At 61.7% G+C, this 22543-nt stretch overlaps 1 protein-coding gene across 1 annotated transcript in view; it reads left to right on the forward strand.

Annotated features, from left to right (window-relative positions):
- The first annotated feature begins 1630 nt into the window (after positions 1-1630).
- KCNK9 (potassium two pore domain channel subfamily K member 9) overlaps positions 1631-22543 on the forward strand; it is a 75875-nt gene continuing 54962 nt past the window's right edge. Inside the window, exon 1 of the mRNA XM_027063836.2 lies at positions 1631-2280. Within this exon, the coding sequence (XP_026919637.1) occupies positions 1998-2280 (283 nt within the window). The 5' untranslated portion in view covers positions 1631-1997. The remainder of the gene's footprint in view (positions 2281-22543) is intronic.

Genomic DNA, 22543 nt, shown 5'->3' on the forward strand with positions numbered 1-22543 from the left:
TGTTCTGGGTGCACCCCGCGCCCAGCCTCGGGGAACCAAGGAGTGTTTCTGGGAAAAGCAACAGGGAGGAGGGGACAGGGAAGGAGGAATGCGGCATCCTCCCCCCGAGGCCCTGACCGCGAGAGTAGCAGCCGCCCGTGACATCCTCCGCGCTCTCCGGGTAAGAGCTCAGGATCAGCAGGTGCGGGGCCACCTGGCCGGAGACGCTCGCAGGGACCGAGGCGGCCCTCGGGACCGCAGCGCGCGAGGAGGAGGTGCGCCCGGCCGGTGGCCGCCCCGGGGAACGCCCTCCCCTCGAGCTCCCACCCTCCTCCGGGTCTCTCCTCTCCCTTAAGCCGCCGGTCGGCCTTCTCGGGATGAATCCCATTTCCTCCCCCAGGCCCGGTTCTCTCAAACTCTCAGCCCCGCGAAGCGGCAGGAGCTCCCGGGGAGCTGGGCTACAAGGACCCGAGCAGTCTCATTTATCCTCCCTTCCCCCTTGCGAAACCTGCTGGTGGCTCCGCCTCCCACCCCCACTCTGGCGACACCCAGTCCTCGGCCCGCCTCCGCCCCCTCCCCAGCGGCACCGGCCGCCCCTCCCTGGCTCCCTCCGCGTGCGCCGTGCGCCGCGCTCGGTCTGCAGCGGGAGCCGCCGAGGCCGCCTCGCCAGCTGGCTGGGGACCAGGCGGGAGGTGGCGCGCCCGGGAGGCTGCGGGAGGGAGGGAGAGAGGAAGGGAGGGAGGCCTGGCCTCGGCGTAGCCCGGCCCCCGCCCCCCACGGCCCTCCCGCCGGAGCGAGGTGCCGCGCGCGCGCGCACACACACACACACACACACACACATACATACACACGGGCACACACACGGGCACACATACGCACAGACACACGCACACACACTCGGCTCCCTCCGGCGCGCACGCACGCAGCGCCCCTGGCAGACCAGCGCCGCGGCCGCCTCCCCGGACGCCCGGACGCCGGAGGGCCCCGACCCCGGCGCGGCTCATGCGCCCGCGCCCATCCCGCAGCTCCGCGAGGCCCGCGGGACCCCTCCCGCCGCCGCCGCCGCCGCCGCCGCGTCCGCCGCCCCCGGAGGAGCGGGCTGGCCGACCGCCGCCGCGCCGTCCCCGGGCCGCCCCCGAGGCCGCTCCGCCGCGGGCCCTGCCGCCCTGGGGCCGCGCCCCGCTCCCGCGCCTCGGGGGCTGAGCCGAGCAAACTTCGCCGACCGGCCGACGCCCGGCGGGGACCCCGCCGCGTCCCTGCGCGCCCGGGTGGGCGCGGGGCGCTCGGACCTTCGGGCATCCGGCCGCCCCGCCCGCTGCACCTGCTCGGCCCCCTCCCCGCCTGCTGGGGACTCCGGAGACGCCGCCACTTCGCAAACTTTTCCACCCCCCCCCCCCGAGGGGGGGGCGAAGAGGGCTGAAGGGGAAGGAGGTCCCGCGAGGCGCGCGCGCAGACCTGCGGGCTCCTAGCCGGGCGCCGCCGCCCGGGAGCCGGACCCGGAGGGGCGCGGGCTCCGGCGGCCGCCCTCCAGCCGCGCTCCGGCTCCCGCCCCTGCTTTTCCGGCGGGAGCGGGGGGCGGGGCGCGGAGGGCAGCGCGGCCCGCGCGGTGCCCAGCGGGGCCGCCGTGCATGGCCCTGCGCAGTGGGGCGGGCTGCTTCGGCCGGGTCTGGCGCAGGGTGTCGGGGCTCCCGGACGCCTGGCCCCGGCGCTCGAGCAGCCTCCTGTGCCTGTCCGCCTTCTCGCCCGAGCCCGGGCCCGCGCCGCCCCTGCCCCGCCAGCCGCCTCGCGGTGGCGGCGGCTGTGGCGGCCCCGGCGGAGGGGGGCCCCCCCAGCCTCCCCGCCCCCCGCCTCCCCGCCGCCGCTGCTGCTGCTGCTGCTGCTGCTGCCGCCGCCGCTTACAACTTGGAGGCGGCGGCGGCGGCGGAGGAGGCGGCGGCGGCCGCCGGGCGCTGCAGTGGGACGCGCGCGGCTGCGAGCCTGCGGGACATGCCCCCCGCGCCGGCTCCTTGCTGGCGGCCATGAAGAGGCAGAACGTGCGGACTCTGTCCCTCATCGTCTGCACCTTCACCTACCTGCTGGTGGGCGCCGCCGTCTTCGACGCCCTCGAGTCGGACCACGAGATGCGCGAGGAGGAGAAACTCAAAGCCGAGGAGATCCGGATCAAGGGGAAGTACAACATCAGCGCCGAGGACTACCGGCAGCTGGAGCTGGTGATCCTGCAGTCGGAGCCGCACCGCGCCGGCGTCCAGTGGAAATTCGCCGGCTCCTTCTACTTTGCCATCACGGTCATCACCACCATAGGTAAGGGCCGGGCGCGCCGCCGCCGGGCTCCCCGCGCCCCGGGAGGAGTCCGGGGAGGCGGCTGAGCGCGCGGCGCAGGGCTGGGTGCGGGGCGCCGAGGGTTAAACGCAGCCTCGTCGCCGGGGCCCCTCCCGCCGCGCCCCCTCCTCTCTCGGGAGCCCCCGCCTCTCCTGCGCCTCCGCGCCTCGCCCCTCGTGGACCCCACCCGGTGCTCCGCTCCGCGCCGCTGTCTGGGCCGGGCGTGCGAGCCCCGAGCGAGCGTGCCGGAGCCGGGAGGGCGGAGGCGCCACTTTTGCGAAGAGAGTGGAGCGCTAAGAATAATTCCGTAGCAGACACCCACCCACCCACCGCCCCGGCGCGGGCTGGGCTGCGCGGGGTTCCAAGCCTTACACTTACTACCTCTGCGGGACTTGGAGACGGCTGGCCTGGCTCCGCCGCGCGGAGAGGGACTCGGGCGGCGGGGGACCCTCGCCAGCCTCCAGCCTTCTCTGAGCCCGGAGTCCAGCTTTCCTCCCTCGGGGCTCCTCTTCGAATTCTGGAGCCCGGTCTTGCCAGGCCCCCAGAGGAGAGAGAGAGTTTACTCTCTGGTGATTGGGGTGGGGGTGGCAACCGGGTGAAGCGCTCTAAGAGGGCAGTGGAGGGTGGGGGGCAGGGCAGGACCTGTCCTCCGGCCCCTCCGCCCCCACCGGCTGTGATAGTGGGTGAGGCAGGTCTGCGGAGTCCCCAGAAACTGGGGAGGTTCAGCCCTGGTCTGGGGAAGAGAGTCCAATGGGTACACCCTGGGGACTCCCGTGGGTCCCTCTCCCAATGGTGCTAGCCAGAGAGCAAAGTCCCTAGTGGGTGCCCAGGGCAGGGCCCTGGCTGAGATCACGTGGCACTTGGAGACCCTTGGGAACCGGAGCGGGTCGCTTCAACCCAGCGGACACGGCAGTAGGTAGGGTGGTGTCTCTGTGGTTTGCAACTTGTCCCCGCGCGGCACCCTGTCTCTGCCCAGCCGTCTCCTTGGCCCTGTCAGGGCCGCTGTGTTGGCTCGGGTGGCCTCTTTTCTGTGCCCGCCCAGCCCCCTGTGCCCCCTCGCCGTGAGAAGAGGTCCCCTCCTGCCCACCCTTGTCTCCTCCGTCTGCCCTGACTCCTCTGGACCTCCTCCTCTAATTTCCCCCTTGGTATTTTTCTTTGTCTGGAAAGCTCTGTGTGCTGAAAAAGCAGGATTTCTCAGTGCCATATGCAACAGGATGTACCAGCACAGGACGGCCTGTCTCTGCTTCTTGGTTGAGAAGACTTTGTAGAGAGTCATCTTGTTTGAAATGTTTAATTCATTGGTGCAGGTTTTTACGTCTTTGGGAGGAAAATGCTCTTCTGTTGTCTACGTAACTAGCTTTGCTCCTGCTTGGCCCGGCGGCCAAAACACAGAAAAGTCCTTCCTTCCCCACACCCCACTGTGCCTCCAGTGCCTGGAAGGGCCAGGCGGTCATTACCGTCATTTTTGTCGTGAAACTTCCAGCATGAGCTGTGGCGGTCATAGACGCACATGGTGCCGATCCTGGGGCTCAGGGGCCTGTTTGCTGGAGAGCCCGAGAACAAGAAATGGGCCTCTAAGAACTGACTGCTCTGGGCGGGGAGGGGAACCCGTCATCCCCTGAGCATGCCTTCGATGATCTAGCCCCCGGCAGGTGAAATCCCTAGCACACTGCACCCAGGAGCGAAACGCGCACCTGAAACCCATCTGGTCTCGAGAGCTGAGCTCCAGCCTCGCGGAGCGGGTTGGAGTTAAAATCAAACCCTGAGATGCTCCCATTTACCTGAAAATAGAAAGAGGCTGGTAAAGTTCTCATCAAGGCGTGTTTATTGACCCTGGCGGGTAGCTCCGAGCACATTCTAAGGAGAAACACGTCAAGGAACGTGTGGCCAGACCGAGGGTGTTCTTTGGCCCGGTGCACAGGTGGGCCTCCAGTCTGTCCAGGACCAGGGGGGCATCTGCCGGCTGTTGGTTTTCCTCACTTCTTTCGTTGAGTTTTCAACCCCAGTTTCTGGGAAGGAAGGTTGGGGCACAGACGCAAGGACAAGGAAGAAAACGTTGCCCCAACTCAGCCGCCCTGACGCTGAACTCGGAGCCCCGCGATCTGGCTTGCATCTCGAGTCTGGCCACCCTAGCAGACCACAGCGGGGTCATGTCGCTCCTCCCGACCTCAGTTTCCCCACCTACAGGAGGAGCCTGACATAGGACTGATCTGCCCGGTTGGACCCGAGGGCGGGCAGGCGCCCAGCTGCCTGCGGCTACCTCAGCACAGTGCAAAGCACTTGCTCTGTAGGTGTGAATTTACGCTCTTTGACACGGGCTGAGTCCGTGCTGTCTGCCCTGGAAAGCTGTTTAGCCCAAGAGCTCAAATTTACAGGAAACAAAGCACCTTTCTAGTTAATTCTGTTTGTTTTCTTCTTCTTCTTCTTCTTCTTCTTTTTTTAATATAAATGCAAATTAAGGTCCTCCTAGGCCTAGAACAAAAAGCAGCCCCAAGCCGGGCCCTCTGAGGCACCGTCTCCTATTGGACGGTGATATTAACGGGTCAGGTGAATCTTCACGGGCGTTCTTATTTTTAATCTAACCTTGAGCGATTTCTCGAGCGGACTTCAACTTTGAGCTCCAGCCCGCGAGGCGGGCAGGAACCTCGTGGCGCTCGTGGTCTGTAGGCAAACGGCGCTTCTCGGGTTCAGTTACTAGCTCCCTCCGTGAGGTGGATTTTAAAAGCGACGCGGTTACCATTTTGCATTGGCTCCGCGGCCCCATGACAGGTTGTGAGGGGCTGGCACGTGAACCTCGCCCAGCCCTCGGGGCGGGGGACTCGGGCACGGGCACCGCGGACAGAGGAGGGCAGCACAGGTCCAGCGGGCCCGGAAGGGCACGCCCAGTGCTGCCCTCCACCGCTTCCGGGTGCAGTTCCTTCCTCTGTCTCTTTTTTGATGTCTGCGCCACCTGCCATCTGAAGCTGCCTGCGGGATGGGGTGGTGTTGACTTCCGAGAGGCCCGTGTGGAAGGTGGGAGCCCTGTATCCACGTCCCGTTGTGCTCGGCTGCTTAGCAGGATGGTCGGAAGCCTCTGCCTGGCAGGGCCAGGGCCTGACTCGAATTTCCTGCTTGGGGCGGAGGCCTAAGGGACCCCCACTCTCCCAGCAAGTCTGTAGGCTTCCTATAGGAGGCGCTGCGCCCCACGGTCAGTGCCCCTCTGACAGCAGAGGGGGCATCTCCTGGACACTTCTGTTTTGGATCTAACGTCTGTATCTAAGTTGTCACCACCTCTAGGATCATCAGAGGAAGAAACAGTGCTTAGAATTCAGATCTCCTCTGCGGGGTCCAGGAGGCCCATTTAAAAACTGGTCTGTGTAGGGGAAAGACGGAGGGAAGGAGACACAGGTTTTCTGTTTTGGCTGCAGTTTGGAGGGGCGGTGTCTCTCTGGGCCCTTTGGGCTCCTCTGAAGCCGGGGTGGCTGCCCCGGGAGCTGGGGTGACAGGCCTGGGAGCCACGGTCTGCTGGCTGGGGGTGGGGCACACCCTGAGAGTTTCGGGGCCCCTGTGCGTTCCTTGCTCCAGGCCCCCTGCCGGCTTGAAGTCGGAGCGCCGAGGGGCATCTCCCCTTCCTCATTCACGCACAGAGCCCGAGTGGAGTTTTCACAAAGCGGAAAGCGTTTTCTGTGTTTTTCTGGCACTCTTGGGTGTAGTTTTCAATACATAGTTTTACACTCTTGCTGTGCGCCTGCCCCTGCCTGGTCTGCGTTGCCTCTGAGGCTCTGGGGACAGTCTAGATGACAAGATAAGGCCTGGCCTTGAGGGGGGGGCGAGGCGGAGCTGGAAACCCGAACGGTTGGTTGAGCTTCAGTGTGAGGCACAGGGACAGCGAAACTCCCTTAACCCGTTCAGTGCCGCGGGTGCAGACGGCCCTGGGGGGTGCGTTCCTCGGTTGGCCCTTTGCATCCTTCTGACAGGTTCTCACCCTCCAGGGAGGCTTGGCCTTCCCCTTGGCCACTCACGGCCTCCCTGAGCTGTGCCTCTGCCCCCTGTGCCTCCCTTGGTGCCAGCGAGGTTGATATCTGTCCCGCCCCAGGCAGACTGTCTGTCCATCCCGCCCCCGCCCCCGCGGGCATCTTGTGAAGGATCGCAGGGTGGAAACAGGCCCGGGGGGACCGAGCGGGCTGGTGCCGGAGGGATCGTGGTGCTTTCGCACACCTGCGCTCGTTTCTCCCACAAGACCGGTGGGAGCATCACCCCACCTGATGGATGGGGAAACCGAGGCATGATGAGGCAGCCCACGCGGAGGCCGAGGGCTGCGAGCTCCAACTGTGGCTTTGTCCCAGGAGCCGAGGATGGGCCTGTGGAACATTCCATCCACGTCTTCTGCTTCTCCCTCTCACTCCGCTGTTCAGGACACCTGCTTAGCGAGGGTCAGGTGAAGGGCCGGCTCACCCAGCGCGCGGGGCCTGGACAGGAGGCGTCTCCCTGCTACTTTCCGGTGTGGCCGCTGGCGGTGTGCAGGAGGCGGGCGGGAGCGCGTGGCTGGCTCCTCCTCCCCGGGCCCCGCCTGGACCCCGCAGCGCTCGAGGTAGCATCGGCCCTCCAGTAAACACTGCCTGTGGGTGTCGTGGAGGAAGCCGAGAAGTGAGGTTCCTTCTGACTCCGGGTGACGTGAGAGAGATAGCTTTACTGAAGGGCATGGGGACACCTGGCCAGGTGCTCTGAGGCGGGGACAGGTATCAGACGGCATCCACCGTCCCGACACCCGTCGCCGCTGCCTCCTCTTTCCTGGGTCACCTCACTAGTCAGGTCCAGGAGGGTCAGAGCAGCAGCAGGAGGCGAAGCGGCCCTCTTTGCATCTGGCCTCCACCCACACCTGTGTCCACGTCTCCAGTCGCCGGTCCATCCCCGGGTCCCCCAGGCGTCTTGCGTTCGCACCGCCCCCCATCCCCTTGCACTCCCTCCCAGGGTGCTCCAGGCACCTGTTTGTTCGTGTTCTGTGTGTCCGTGCATGATTGCAACCAGCCTTCTCTACAGCCACTCACTCCCCCTCTCACTCGTTCGCTCGTTGACTCCTCTGAACGGTCACTCAGCCCTCTATGTACCGTGTTCACCCCTTCAGCGCTGGGGTTTTACCCGTCTCCGTCCCTGTGCTGGGTGGGAGTGCCCAGGGCCCCGGGTAGCCTCTCAGTAAGTGCTGATGCCCCGGTGTGGGGGGACCGAAGGTGTTCCAGCCACGTCACCTTCCTGAAAAGCGGTCGGCCAATCCCAGGCACTTTTGCCTTTTAGAAATGTTGACCGAAGTACGACGTTCACGCGGAAAAGCGCGCTTAAGCAGAAGTATATCGTTCAGTGGTTCCTGTGACCAAACCACACCCTTGTAAGCCCCACTCAAATCAAGAAACATTATTACCGGCACCCCAGAACCTCCCTCCGCCGGTCAGCTTCTTGAATGCCCCTAGTGACAGGGAGCTCATTCCCTTGCGTGCAAGGTAGTAGGGTGTGTTTATATGCACGATGAGGGTATTGTGTGAGGTTCTGATCTGGTGGGGCCACCATGTGGAAAAGCGGTGTGTGTGTTAGGGGGTCATTCTTTCAAAGGGGTGGCCAGTCTCTGTGGTGGTCACCTAAAGAGGGGACAGAAGGTCTGCATTTAGAAGTTGGAGACGGGGGGGCTCAGGTGCAGAAGAGAAGAGGGACTCAGCACATGGACGTGTGGTGCCACTGCCGTAAGGGGGGGTGTGCTTGGGCAGTCCAGGGTGCGGCTGGCCCTGGAGCCAGGACGGGCAGGCCGCCAGCCCAGGGGGCCTGCCCCTGTGAGTTAGGGCACGGAGCAACGCTACTCTTGGTCTTACACCAGCCTTGCCGGAGCACCAGGAAAACACCGTGGGAAACAAGTGTCCTGGTCTCAGCAGAGCCCCAGGAATTTGGCGGCAAGGACCCAGGCGGGCTGGGCTGACAAAGGAGGGGCAGGCAGTGTGCGCCGTTAAGGGAGCCCCGCGGGCAGAGGAATTCTGGGGTGTGAGCATTCCAGTGAGGGTCTCCTCCCCCAGTGGAGCATCCGCCTCCCTGCCAGCCTTGGGGAAGGGGGTTCTGGGGTTCATTTCATCAGGGGATTTTGTTTGAGGGCTCCTTTTCCTGCCCATCCCGCCTCTGGGATCTCTGCCTGTAGAATAGCTAAGGGCGCCCAAGCTGTAGCTTGCGGTTCCCCAAAGGAAGGAGTGAGCGGAGCTCGGCTTGCCCCCTGTGCTGTAACCGACTTTAGGAAATTGGAGACAGTCCTAGGCCCCCGAGTTTCTTCCAGTCGTACCTCCCTAAGCCTGGTTCTTCTCCGAGCAATTTCGGTCTGCGTGTGTGCTCTCCGAGTGCAGAATATCCCCTCCCCTCGTCTAGGTGCTGTGCTTCTGTTCATGCCCCCCCGCTTGGTATGCCAGCTTTTCTGGGCAGCCCCTCCCTGCGTTGACGTGTCTCGAGCTTCTAGTTCACGCAGACTTCTTTCGTCTGCTCCTGAGCAGCGGTTTCTCTGTCTTGCGTCGGTGTGAACCCAAGTACGGTCCCTGACGTGGATCTCTGAGGAAAAGAGTGGGATCGTGTGCTGTGGACCCAGAGAAGAGGGGATGGTTGACAGAAGAATTCGCAGCGGCAGGGGAAGGGGAGGAAATTCAGGAGTGGCCAGGAGTGTGTTGGGCCTGCGGGTCAGGGCACTGTGAGCAGCTGTCCGTGCTGGGGGTTCCCTGGCGGGTGCATCCTGGCCGTGGCCACATCCCCACCCCACCTGCTCCCGCCTGGGCTTTTGGGGTCAGCCAGGCCTTGAGCCATGACAAAACCTGCCTGGGGAACAGCCACTCGCAGGGGTGCTAGCTGAGTGGGGTGGGCGAGCCCTGCCCGGTTCTCACCCTCATCACGTGCCCAGCCTTAGAAGGAGCCAGTGGGTGGCCCCGGGTGAAGCGTGGGGTCAGACTAGAGGAGGCGGCCCTGTGGCCATGGTGCGGTGGTCATGACGGGGACAGCTTTGGTGCAGCGGGGGATGCTGGGCCAGGTGTCCAGGGAGCGGGGGAGGTAGATCTGAGCCCTGCCCGTGGCCTCGGCCTTCCCGTCCAGGGGAAGCCACGTGCCTCCTCGGACTGGGCACGGAGGGGCTCGGGGAACAGGCGGAGCCCCGGGGGCCTGTAGCCCCAGGCAGGACTGCCCGTGTCTGTCTGTCCCGGACGCCCAATCCCAGCTGTGTCCCACCAGCCTCGCTTCCTTGTCTGTGAGATGGGGACCTAGAGCTTTGCGTGTGTGGCCGTGAACATTGAGCGCACGTCTGTGAAAGGCGTCCTCGGAGGCACCTGGGGCTTTTGGTTGTGATGATGACGGTCAGGCAGACGCCGGGCTCCTGTGTGCGACGTGGGAGACTGGTCACGTGCCGCTATGCCGCCCGCCTTCTCGAGGGTCATCTGCGCTGCGACTTGTGGGGCCCGTGGCCCGGACCCTCGTGAGGGGCTCCCGCCAGCTGCAGAAGGAGGCTCTCAGGGCGGGACGCCGGGCCCGGGTCTTTTGGGGCCACCGCGTACAAGCCCAGGTGCTCGATTTCCCCAGACGGTTCTAGCTGAGAGGATGCGACTTTGGGGATGCCTGCCGCCATGACCCCCTTTGTGAAGGTGACACCCTGCCAGGCCCCCCAGCACCCCATTCCCCATAGGGCCAGAGCCTCGGGCCAAAGCCCCAGCCGGTCCAGTGCCTGCCTGGGTCACAGTTCGCGCCGGCGTCCCTGGTCCAGCTGTGCCCTGCCCCTCCCCCGCTGTCCTTTCCCCGCCTGGGCAGGGGATGCGTGGCTGTGCCCCCGGCCTGCTGTACCTCGCCGTCCTGGGACGCCTCTCACGCGGTGCCCTAGTTTTGTGTCTGTGCCACAACATCCCCGTCCCACACCAGAGGCCCCAGGGCAGGGCAGGGCTGGGCTCGGGCTCCCCGGACGGTGCTCAGGGCAGGCCCGCTAGAGACCCAAGTGCCACCTCTGGCCCCCAGGAGCAGGAGGACTTCGGGCTGGCTGCTTCAGGGGGCCATCTTCCCGCGTGGTTGTGCCTTCGGGCCCCTGGGCGCGTGCCAGATGGAGGAGGCCCCTTTGGAACTCGAGCTGTTGGTTTTAATGGGAGATGGCAGGTTAGGGGCCCGTCGTGCCAAATGGGGACCTTCCCGCTCCTGCGGCTTAGATGTGTGACGTTGGTCCCCAACCCACCACCGGTGACAGACCCACGTGAGTTAGTTGGGCGCCTGGCGGGAAGGGACACCCATCTGCGACACGGCCTTTGGCTTCACCGGCTGTGCCGGGTGTGTGGGGGGCACCCCGTTGGGGAAGGTGAGAGGCCTCCCAGCAAGCATCGTGAGGCCTTTGCCCGGGCCGAGGGCCACGGGGGTTCATACATGTGGCCGCTGCACCCCTGGCGCTGCCCGGCCCCCCCGCCCCCGGCCTCCTATCCTGGGGCCCCTCCTCTCCCTGCTTCCCTTCCTCCCTCTACCTCCCTCACACACGGCCCGGACTACCGCGTACCTGGTAGTTCCCACCGGAGACCTCGCACGCGCTGTTCCCTCCACCCAGCCTGGGCGCAAGATGCAGAGAAGGCGTTTGTTGACTGACTGTCGGCCAGAGGGTCAGGGGCCGGGAGCGTGAGCGTGTGATGTGTGTCTCTGGGTCCTGTCGACCGTTCCCTGGGGGTGCGGAGCGGGCACGTAGCTGGGACGCTGTGGGTTTCAGGGGTGGCTGCAGTCTTCCAGGGATGAGGGGCAGAGCCTGGGGGGCCGTCCAGCCCCGGAGGCGGTCTGGGCTGTGCGCTCACGCCCCGGGCCCCCGCCACCGTTTGTGCCCGCGCACCTCCTCTGCTGCTGCCCCCGCCCGCTGCTTGGAGCCCAGGAGGAGCTCGGTGAGGTGACTCTGCCCGGCGACTCGGGGCCTTGGTTGGGGGCTTGTGTGGTGCCTGCCGGCAGGGTTCCCACCTCTGCGGGCAAGAGACCATGATTTCTTCCGAGCCACAGCGAGGATGCTGGTGTGAGCGCAGCAGAGAGCACGGGACCGCGTGGAGGGACCGCGCGGAGGGCCCCAGCCCAGGCCTGGGGTGTGCTGGGTTCTAATCCTCCCCGGTGACCTCGGGCTGGGGCAGCGGTCTCCCCGGGGCCCACCCCTGACTTCAGGGCTGGATGCGTCTGCACAGTGGGGGTCATCCTGTACGCGGCAGGACGTTGGGCAGCATCCCTGACCTCCACTGACTCGTTGTCAGGGGCACCCCCCTGAGTTGTGACACACAAAAATGTCCCCAGACATCGCCACGTGTCCCCTGAAGTGCAGAACAGCCCCTGGCCTGGTGACTTCTCTTCCCTGAAGCTCTTCCGCGGAACTGGAGAATAAGCCACCTTCTGGGCCACGGCAGGTGGGGGCCACGCTGGGAGAGGCAGCCCAGTGGTGGGGTTTCTCAGGGGAGGTGACATCCGCGTCAGGATGTGGATAGGCAGGGGATCTCAGGTGGGGCTGAGGTGAGCCTGCTTATAGAGGGTTCAGGTGAGCCACTTTGGGGGTCTTGGAGGGCCACTTTAGGGGGTCTCAGGGGGAGCCATTTTAGGGGTCTTGGGGGGGTGCCACGCAGGTGGGCAGGGTAAGCTCACTGGTGTTGGGAGGACCCCAGGTGGACCCTCGGCTTCCACCCCTTAAGCAGACACCCCGGGCACGCTGTGTTGGGGGAGCGTGGCCTCGGCTCCAGCCCTGCCCTGAGGCCCTGGGAATGGAGACAGCTCTGGGCTCCATGGTCTGCCAGGTGGTGTTGGGGCCTTTGTGTCTCTTGGAGTAGGTGTGAAAACAGGTGCTGGTGGTACAGGGCTGGCCTGGGCTTCGAGCCACGTATCTTGTCTGGGCCCTGGGAAAGGGCCAGGCCCCGGGATGCTGGGGATGACTGGGGAGATGTCCCTGCCGGGTCTGGTTGTCATGAGGGGCCTCCCAGCGTGAGTGCCATTTCTGGGAGATAAACCCAGAGCGCTGGGGAACACTGGCGGTTGGCAGAATGGGTCTGTCATCTGTTAGGGGCAGTGCTCAGGCCAGAGGGACCCAGGCACCGGCAGAATGAATGCTGGTGTGTGCTCACATCACTGAGCAGAGAATGCAATGGCAGAGAACATTTTATAAAGAGGGGAGAAAAGCCCCCACAACTCCCCTGTGGTTCTGTGGTCGTATCTGAAAATGACTTTAGCTTTTCTTGCTCACATGCTCATCATTTTGCCCACATTTGTGTACTGTTTTTATCACTTCATCAGAATGAGCGTGTTAGAGATTATGTTCAGCTGCCTGTAGCTGAAAACGCTTTCGGTGGTGCCTTGACCAAAAGCAGTTTCCTGTCTCTCTGTTTTGGAGTCTGGGATGAGCAGGTGGGCTGCCAGGCACTCCAGGATGCCTTCAGAGACTCTGGCTCCTGCTGTCATTCTCTTCTGCCCTCTTAGTGTGGCTTTTGTCCTAAAGCCGGTGCCTCATGGCTCCAAGATGGCTGCATCAGCACCGGCATCACCTCCGGCATCCTCCTGGCAGCGAGAAGCAGAAGAACAAAAGAGAAAGGTGTGTGCCAGCTGGGCTTGCTCCTATCTGAAGAGCTTTTCCGGATGGCCCACCCACGGCCAGGACTGTGTCTCATGACCAACCCTAGCTGCGAGGGAGCTTGGAAAATGAGGTGTGCTGTTTCTCAGACCTAACTGGGGTTCTGATGGTGAGGAAGGAGCGGAGCTAGGTGTTGGTAGGCACCCATAGTGTCTGTAGGGGACGCCTAGCAGTTCAGAGCCCTTTTGTTTCTAAGTTTGTGTCCAGCACTGCCTTGTGTTTCTGCCGTCTTAAGGGAGATTTGTTTTCACGGCTCTAACTCCAGTAACAGAATGTCTTGTCATCTCTTGACTCCTCTATTCATGGCAATTTAACGTACCTTTTTTTATTTTCATTTTTTGCCAACTCTAGGCAGCGCTTTCGTGAACATCTGTGTGCATGTGTGGCTTGGGTTGGGTTCTTCCCTAAGGGTTTTGGGTGACGGTGGGATTCCCAGGCCAGAGGGCGCGAGGGCACTGGTGATGGCGGGTAGTGTTCCCACCAACCACACGGGCGGGTGTGGGTCTCCTGGTGCCGCCGCGGCTTCGGCAGCTCTTGGCAGTGGGGAAGACGTTTTTGAGGTCCTCGCCATCTCAGAACATTTTCTTAGCAATCTTTGTGTGGCCGGGACCCGGTCGTGCCGCGTCGGAAGGCTGGTGTCCCCAGGTGCCAAAAACCCACCGTCATCTCGGACACAGCTGGTCCAAGGGACTCCGTGGGTGCGGTTGTGGACCTGGGGCCCTTGACCTTCTGAACAGCGTGGAGCCAGGCCTGGGAAGGGGAGCCCCTGGGCCCTGGTCAAGCTCCGGGGATGGGAAGTTTCATCGGGTCCCGCTAGTCCTGCCGGTTGGCTTGGTCACTGGAACACCAAGCTGAGAAGCAGCCCCAGTGGGAAGAGTGCCCTCCGCGATGGATTAGTCGCGTCTGCCTTGGGGATAGCGTGGACAACGGTGGCGTGCATCCTTGTCCACCCTGCACCAGTGAAAGGGAGAGCTGTGGAGATGGAAGGCTTTTCCGTCGCTGTGCCTGGCGTGCCAGCACTCCATGGGTTGCTTGTCCCTGGGCGGGGGTAGGGGGGTGTCTGATTTACAACACAGGTGCCCGTTCTCTACCACCTCTGTAACCCTGTGAACTAGGTGGGGTCAAAGATTAGCCCTGTTATGTTGAGGCTCAGAGAGATCCAGTGACTTGCCCGAGGTCACACAGTGACAAAGGCAGATGTGGCATCAGTGTTGAAACAAACAAAAGAGACAGAAGATCTCTCGGCGGCTTGTTTTCGTCATGCCGACCAGAGCTTCCCGGGGCAAGGTTAACCTCCCTTCTCTCGCCACAACAATGGAGTGACCATTCGTGATTTCTCCATGGGGTTCTGGTTCTTGACAGCCTCCATCTCAACGAGTTGCATCCTCTCAGCAACCCTATCGGACGGATACTTTCGTGTATTCCCGTTTTAAGCTGATGTGGTAGACCAGAGAGGTTAAACAGTTCGCCCAAGGTCACGCAGCTAAAGAGCGGCCACGCCAGGAGTTATGCCCGGGCAGTCTGACCTCAGAGTCTGTGCTTGTAACTATCCTGTTACATACTGCTTCTTTCGACCTTCTGTATCAGCTAGCTAGCGACGTGTAACAAATCACCCGCAAATGTGGAGGCTTACAACAACAACCATTTATTACTGCTTGCAGTGTGTGGCTCAGCTGGGCCTGGCTGCCCCAGATGGCTCAGCCGGGCGCCTTTTCTCACTGCTGGTCTTCAGGCTGACAGACGGCTCTGTGCTAAGCCGTTGTGTGTTTTCCTTCGATGGTGGCAAGGGATCAGCAGGCAGGGAAGGCGAGTGAGGTCCCTTATGCCATGACCCTACACTTATGCTGTCATTCCATCCACGTACCATTGGCTGAAGCCAGTCACATGATCAAAGCCAGTGTCCACGGGCAGGACATCCGCCTCCCCTCGATGAGGCCAGGTTGCCGGTGCTGTCTGCTCCTTCTGCTGGCTGACCCAGAGCCCGTCCATGCCCCTCGCCACGCCCCTCGCTGCTCCCTGTACTCAGCTGCCCGGCACAGTGGAGCGAGCACGGCTTTGGACTATGATCTGGGTTCGAATGCTCCCCACCCCTCTGTAAGGCAGACAGGGAGCCATCTCTCTGCATTCGGCAGCCCCACTCCATGATGAAGTGCCACAGACCCAGGGCTAGAGCACCAGAAGCTTGATCTCCCCCAGCTCTACAGAACAGAAGTCTGAGGTCAAGGTGTCTGGTCGTCCCCTGGTGTGTCCGTGTCCTAATCTCTTCTTATAAGAACACCTGTCACCTTGGAGCAGGGCCCCGTGCCTGACCTCGGTTTATGTTGATCACGCCTGTGAAGACCCGTCTCCAAATACAGTCCCATTCTGAGGTCTTGTGGGTCAGGACTTCAGCATATGGATTTTGGGGAACGCAGCTCGGCCCATGACATCCTCCTGGGGCTGAGCATTAAGTGTGAAAGCGGACCCGAAAGCGCCTGGTGCAGGATGCGCGTGGAGAGGCTGTTCCATGCATGCTGGTTCTCCTCTGTGTCACCCGTAGGAAGACGAGCCTGTCTCATTATGGTCAAGGGGAGTTTATATTTTATTGCCCTGATGTGTCCCATATTTTTTTGTTATTCTCAAAATCTAGTTCTGTGTTGGGTGGAAAGGCCACGGTGGCGGAGTGGACCCAGCGTCCGATGTGTCCTCGGGAGACCGAGCTCCCATCCCTGCCCCCTCCCCATGCTGGCAGGGGGTGGCGGGGAAGCCCCCTCACTGGTCTCAGCCTCAGTGTCCCCACTTGCAGACTGGGAGTGATCCTGCCTCCTTCGGCATGTCTGCGGGTTCGGATACATGAAGTCTGATGTGCTGCTTCTAAACGTGTCTGTAACTGGATTTTTAAACAGGTGACATGTAGTATTTCTGTAAGTTACACACACACACACACACACACACACTCTAATGTTAGGTTTTTGGTGTGGTTATCTTATTATGGTTCTATAGAATACACGAGTCCTTCTCTTTTGGAGATAGATACCAAAACACTTAGAGGTAAAATGCAGCCTCTGGCACTTGTTTCAAAATAATCTGAATTGCCGGGAATTACCAGCCTCAAAATAATCTGAATTGGGTGGAGCGACCGTGAGCTGTTCATTATTTGTATGCGGGAGTCTGTTACACGGTTCTCTTACCTTAGTATATGTTTGAAAATTTGCATCGTGAAACTGAAACCATTTGAACAGAATGCAGAGCGGAAGCGGCCGGCTCTGTGCGGTTGGGTCCCCGGGACGGGGCAGCGGCCGGCAGCGGGCCGTGTGCAGGGGGACGGAGCACTTCCTCAGCTGCCCCCCCAGGCTCTGGCCTGCTCGCAAGCTTCCTTTGGCCCTGATGTTGCTTGAAAATATTTGGAATTAGTTGAGGACACGTATTGATCTTTCAAAAGAACTTCTTGGTTTTGGTTATTAGTCATGTCGTCTGTCTTGCTGACTTTTGCAGTGGTATTTATCAAATGCCTCTTACATGCCTTAGGTTTGTTCTTCCTTCTTCACCTTCAAGCACCGAGAGATACCAGGCTTTTCTTTTTTAAATGCAGGCATTAACGGCTACACATGTTCCTCTGTGTACCACCATGGCTGCATCCCGCAGGTCTGTTATCATCACTTATTTGTAAATAATTCACTGCTGGGCATATTTTTTCTCTAATCCAAGAATTATTTGAAGTGTTCTGTTTTAAATTTACACGCACACGTGCACGCACACACTCTTGTCAGCATCGTGATTACGAACGTGAGCTTTGCGGCCAGACTGCCTGGCTGTTGTCCTGTCTTGGCCATTTGCTAGCTGTGTGACCTTCAGTGTAGAACACAACCTCTCTGTGCTTTGGCTTTTGCCATCTACAAAATGGGCGTAATAATAGCAATGAAAATAACAAGAGCCCTCAAGGTTGTCAAGAAGACTGAGTTGGCTGTTGCATTCCAAACTTTTGAAGGCGCTAACGGCTGTTGAGTGTTCTCTGTCTGGAAGTTCATGTCTGAATTACATATGGCTTCTACATTTCAAGATTTTTGGGCTTTTTCCTTGTTCAAGGATCACTTTTTTTTTTCAACTTTTTAAATTTATTTTTGAGAGACAGAGACAGAGCATGAGTGGGGGAGAGACAGAGAGGGAGGGAGATACAGAATCCGAAGCAGGCTCCAGGCTCCGAGCTGTCAGCACAGAGCCCGACGCGGGGCTCGAACTCACGGACCGCGAGATCATGACCTGAGCCGAAGTCGGACGCTTAACCGACTGAGCCACCCAGACGCCCCAAGGGTCACTTTTTATAAAGTTCCAAGGATGCCGGAAAAGAACATCTATCTCTCTGCTGTGCCTACAGTTCTACGTACACCTGTAAAATCAGACTGGTTTATTACGTTATTCGACTCCTTTTCAAGGGTGGAAAACCAGCGAATGCTGGCTAACTCAGCCTGCGCGCACGTGGGGTTTGGCACACAGAGTGTTTTAAGTGATCACTGTTTGGTTGCCTTTTGTGCCCATAGCGGAACCTGCGTTCATTCCCGCCGCCCACGGCCCCCATGGCGGTCACATCAGGTGCCCACGCCGCTCGCTTCCGCTGCCGGGCCCCGGAGACATCCCGTCCCACGCCCGGTCTGTGATCGTGTGAGGATCGTCATTCTTACTGAGGCCCGATGAATTTCCGAGGGACGTCTGTTAGTGCCTCCTTCAGCACTTTGCCACTGGGATTTGCCAGTGTATTTCTGGCAAATTGTATTTCTGTATTTCTGGCGATTTTAGTTTCGTGTGTTTTGAAGCCATGCGGTTAGATGTATAAAGGTGTGTTCTCTCTCCCTGGTGGAGAAGCTTTACAAAGCAAGCTTCTTTATGGTTTTTGATACCTTTATTTATTTATTTATTTATTTATTTATTTATTTATTTATTTAAAGTTTATTTGTTTTTGAGAGAGACACAGTGTGAGTGGGGGAGGGGCAGAGAGAGGGAGAATTTCAAGCAGGTTCTGTGCTGTCAGCATAGAGGCGGATGTGGGGCTCGAACTCATGAATGCTGAGATCATGACCCGAGCCAAAATCAAGGGTCAGATGCTTAAACCGCTGAGCCCCCCTGGTGTCCCTGTTTTTGATACTTTTAGCTGTAAATTCTTTCTTGTCCCGAGATTATGTCTGTGTCTGATTTCTTTTATGAGCACCTGTTATATAGCCGTTCGTGTTTTTAGCTTCTATTTTACCCTTTTTCATCAGGAAGGTTGTGACATGGCTTATAACAAAACGTGTAAAAGTAAGGTATAAAACCAGGTCAAAAATCGTGTGTGTGTGTGAGAGAGAGAGAGAGAGAGAGAGATTCATACATATTAACCTTCACGACGGCTTTGAGACAAGTTGATGCGTATTTGGAGCTTCCTGGGAGGCAGGACAAAAAGAGAACATCACGCATTGGGCTCAGAGTTGCAGAGTGTGTTTTCCTGTGCTCGGAGAGGGCTGGCCAAGTAAGGTGCCTGTGTCAGGAACAGCGATGGGGACCAGGCTGAGGTGTGGCTGGCCTGGAGGCAGCCAGAGGGCGCGGATTCCCCGGGGAAGTGTGAGTGGACCGTCCCGGGGCGAAGGTGCAGGTCTCTGGGCTGTGCTCCCCAGGGCCATCGGTGCCCAGGCTCCTCGGATTCGCCCACTCCGTCTTCCTGAGTGCTGCCATTTGGACCTGTGCTGGCTGCATTTCTGTTCCAAGAGGGAGAGGACAGGGCAGAGGTCAGCAGGGTTATGCCAGCCAACACCACCCTCTGGACACACTGCCCTGGGAGCCCGGGGCAGCTTCTGCTCCTACCTCGTTGGCCGGGGGCGGGTCTCACGGCCCCACTTAGCGCGGGGGGCGTGGCTGTGTGCCCCGTCTCACACCTGCCTCCAGGCCCCGGGGACACAGAGCCCCGACTCCTGGTCACCCTGGCCACCCGTTCATTCGCCCTGCAGACTCTGCTCACGCTCTCCCCGTGGCAGGGACAGCCCTCTGAGCCCTCAGCCGCGGTCAGCCACTACGCGTGCCGACGGGCGACCGGGTGCCTTGCAGGCAGTCCCGTGGACAGATCTGTCTTCCCTGCCTGGGCTTTCTCTCCCCGTCTAGGGAGCGATCCTGATCCTGCAGACGGGGTTGGCTCTGAGGCCTCCTGCTGCTGAAGGCAAGGGCCAGGGTGTCTCCAGAATCGCTCGTGGAGGAATCAGCCCAGAAGATGGCACTGAAATGGGAAACACTTGCACAGAGGGGCACCCCAGAGGGCGGCGGGCATGGCCGTAGGGGTGTGTAGGAGGGGGCTGCCTCGTTTCCAGACATCTGCTCTCCTCCTCTAGGCAGGGGACTCTGGCCCTGGCAGGACATCGTTCTCTGCTTCTTAAGCGTTTCCTCCTGGGCCCAGCAGCGGCCTCCCAAGAGGGGGTGTTAAGTGTGTCGCTACCCGGGCGGGGGCGGGGGGGGGGGCTTGGCCATCGGCCAGCACCTTGCTCTCGTGTGCTTTACCAGAGTCCTGTGGGGGCCCCTGTCCCCAGCCCCTGACGCCCCTGGCCGAAGCCCGTCCTACCCCCGCCCCCCACCGCAGACCCGGGAGACCCGGCCAGCAGAGGTGTCCTGGGTTTTTTCCTTCGGGTTTTGTTTTCCAGCCCAGCCTAGGTCCTTTCTGGGCACAGAGAGGAGCCCTCTGATTTTTGGCTTCCTCTGGGGATGACCTAAGCATTTGTTTCCAGAGGGCTGGCGGGGGCCGCCAGGCATTATGCAACACAGCACTAAGACCGCGGTTCCCGCCGGCCCTCTCCAGGCGCGTGCATTTCTGGGGTGGCTCAAGGCCTGTGCTGATGTGCATTGCGCTGGCCGCGGGCCATCGGATCGCGTCGAGTCACTCCCTTGCCGAAAAGCCATCGATGGCCCCCGGCGGCCTAGAGCGTGCGGGCGCTGCTTCTCGCGGTCCTTGAGGGCGGAGCTCTCGCCTGCCGCTCAGCCCCGTCCCGGCAGCACCCGGGGCCTGCAGACCGAGTTTCCCGACCACTCAAGACCCACCCTCTTTGGAGTCCTCTCTGGCTGCTTAGGTGCCCCTCCCACGTGTCCCTGCAGCGCCAGGGCCCCTGCGGGCTTAGCACCTGTCGCCCTGCGTGCAGCTCAGCGCGTCCCAGGCCTGGCTTCCTCCCCTGCCTCAACAGGACTGCCTTCACCTCCCTGTGGCTGAGGCGTTTGTCCTCTGCGTCTGGCACCGAGGAGGCCCTCCCGAGAACGTTTGTTGAATGAACATAGGCGTGTAAATGGAACAGCTTCCGCAAAAGCTGTATTTAATTGTTCTAGAATATTCTCCAGGCCTTTCAGAAGAGCAAATTCTTGAAAAACAACAGCTGAAGGGCAGGTGTCGGCACAATGTGGTGGGTCGTTGTTGGGAGGGCGGTCCCGCCTGCCATGGGATTGGGTCGTCCCTGCACCTCCGCTCACTCTGAGACACCCGCTGACTTTTCTGGTCTCCCACCAGATTCCCCGGGCACCTGCACGGCCTGGCCTGGTTTCTGTGGGGCCACCAGGAGCTTGGGAAGGGAGCCCTCTCCCCACCTGAGGCTGGGCCACTCTTCCGGGTGGCTCACTCCCCCTAACTCCGGGCTGGCCAGCGGGCCAGCCTAGTAGCCGTGCTCCGCAGTGGTGCTCCGGGCACTGTCCCTCATGTTGGCCTCTCCAGGCCGGTGGCCTCTCCACTCAGATCGTCCCCGTGAGGTGGGCCTGACCCACGGCCAGCCTTGCTGCGGAATGTTCCGGACTCTCACTCTTTCTGGCAGAGGCATCACTCAACCCAGCCTTCCCACCGCTGTGCCGTCTACGGCTCTGCAGCAGGGGTGAGCCTCCTGAGGCCGGAGGCCCTCGTCCCAGCTCCCGAGAGGGCTCCGGGGAATCTGCAGGATCCCGTCCAGACTTCTGAGGTGTGCGGACGCCCACGCGAAGCCACCCTTCTCTGCCAGCTGCCTCTCTTCAGGTGGCCTGTGCCCCTGCCTCCCGCCTTTGCTCGGGCTGGTCCCTCTGCCTGGCACCTCTGTAGGCCACTGTGCTGTTCCTTCTGCTCGGTGGAGCAGCCCGTTCGAGGGGGAGGGTGCCCAGCGGTCAGAGCCGCCGGGGGCGCCACTCTGCTGGGGGCACGGCCTGGCCTGGCCTCTCTCTAGCCGGGCGACCGTGAACAGGCCATGTAGCTCGGTTCCCATCGGTAACGTGGGTAGAAGAGAGACCGTGAGGGTGTGGTGAGATGACATGGGCACGCGGTGCACGGTGACCGAAAGGTGCGCCGTCGGGCGGGGGAGGCTGTGAGGAAGCACACTCTGTGCCAGGTGCCCCTGCGCAGGGGGTGGGAGGCGCACGTCTGGGGACTCAGTTGTGGAAAGAGCAAACATGCGTCTGGAGCTGCAGTTACGAGATGTGCCGAGAAGGCCGGAGCCAGGGCGGGGCTGAGTTCTGACTGACGGTCAGGGACGGCGTCCGTGCCCCCGGGGAGAGCTCTTCAGGCTGGCCCCCTACTGAAGGCAGGGGTGAGGCACCTTGGAGGACATGGAGGGGGAGGGCACTCCGCTCTGGAGCCGGAGAATGAGACCGACTGGGCTCAAGTCCTGGCTCAGCCATTTACTAGAGGGTGGCCCCAGGTGTCATTCTGTCTGCCCTCGTTTTCTGCACTACGGACTGGGGACCACAAGAATGCCAGTGCTAGAGGGCTGGGTGTGGCTCCAGAGAGGGACTACAGGTGACAGGCCTGGTGCACGCTGGGCGTGCACCTCACTTAGGACACGCCGTCCCCCAGTCAATGATAGTAGCCATGACACAGGGCAAGGTGCACCTGAGAAAGAGCCCCCGGCTGCAGGGGAAGTGGGGTGGCGGGGCTGTGGGGAGGCCTGAGAGTGGCAGCGGCTTCAGCCTCCCGCCCCCACCCCCCGGCCGTTGAGCACAGGTCCCGGCTGCACTGAAGGAGAGAGGCAGGCCTGGGGCACTGAAGTCTCAGGGGGACAGACCAGCTTCCTCGGGCTCACCCCCTGCCTCCCCCACGGCCCTCCGCTGTCCGATCACAGCCCCTCTGGACACACAGGACCTGGCCGGCCTCACGAGCTGCCATCTGCAGGTTCCGGATGGCGGCCCCGGCTCGGACGCGTCACGGGGCGTGAAATGGGAGACCGGGCTAAGAGGCCGCACGCTCCCGTGGCCCCGGCGAAGGCTCCGTCCCGAACGAAGCTGGGCCTTCCCTGCCCCTGTGGCAGCCCCGGAGGACCCGGCCCTGGAACTTCCGGCCCCTGCACTTCTGCTGCTGGCCAAAAATCAAGCCAGGAGCCCACGCTTGGCTCGCTCCGCCAGGCCGAGGCTGTGCCAGCAGGAAGCGAAGCGGCCAGCGCCCGCTGGCTGTGGGTGCAGCTTCCCAGGTCCCCTCCGGCATGGGGTGGGACCAGGTGGCTCAGGGGAAGGGACCCGGGAACGTGGGCTCCCCGGCCACGCACCCCGGGACGGCACCGAGCCCGGCACACGCAGCAGGGACGCTCCCCGCCTCAACACATCATGGCAGCCGTGACGGGGGCTCCAGGGCAGTTGGGAAGGAGCCCCAGCACACAGGTGGGAGGGCCGTGGTGATGCACCCTTCGTCCTGGCTCCTTCCTTGTCCCTGTGTCCTCAGTGACT

This window comes from Acinonyx jubatus, chromosome F2, assembly GCF_027475565.1.
Source record: "Acinonyx jubatus isolate Ajub_Pintada_27869175 chromosome F2, VMU_Ajub_asm_v1.0, whole genome shotgun sequence".
NCBI lineage: Eukaryota > Metazoa > Chordata > Mammalia > Carnivora > Felidae > Acinonyx > Acinonyx jubatus.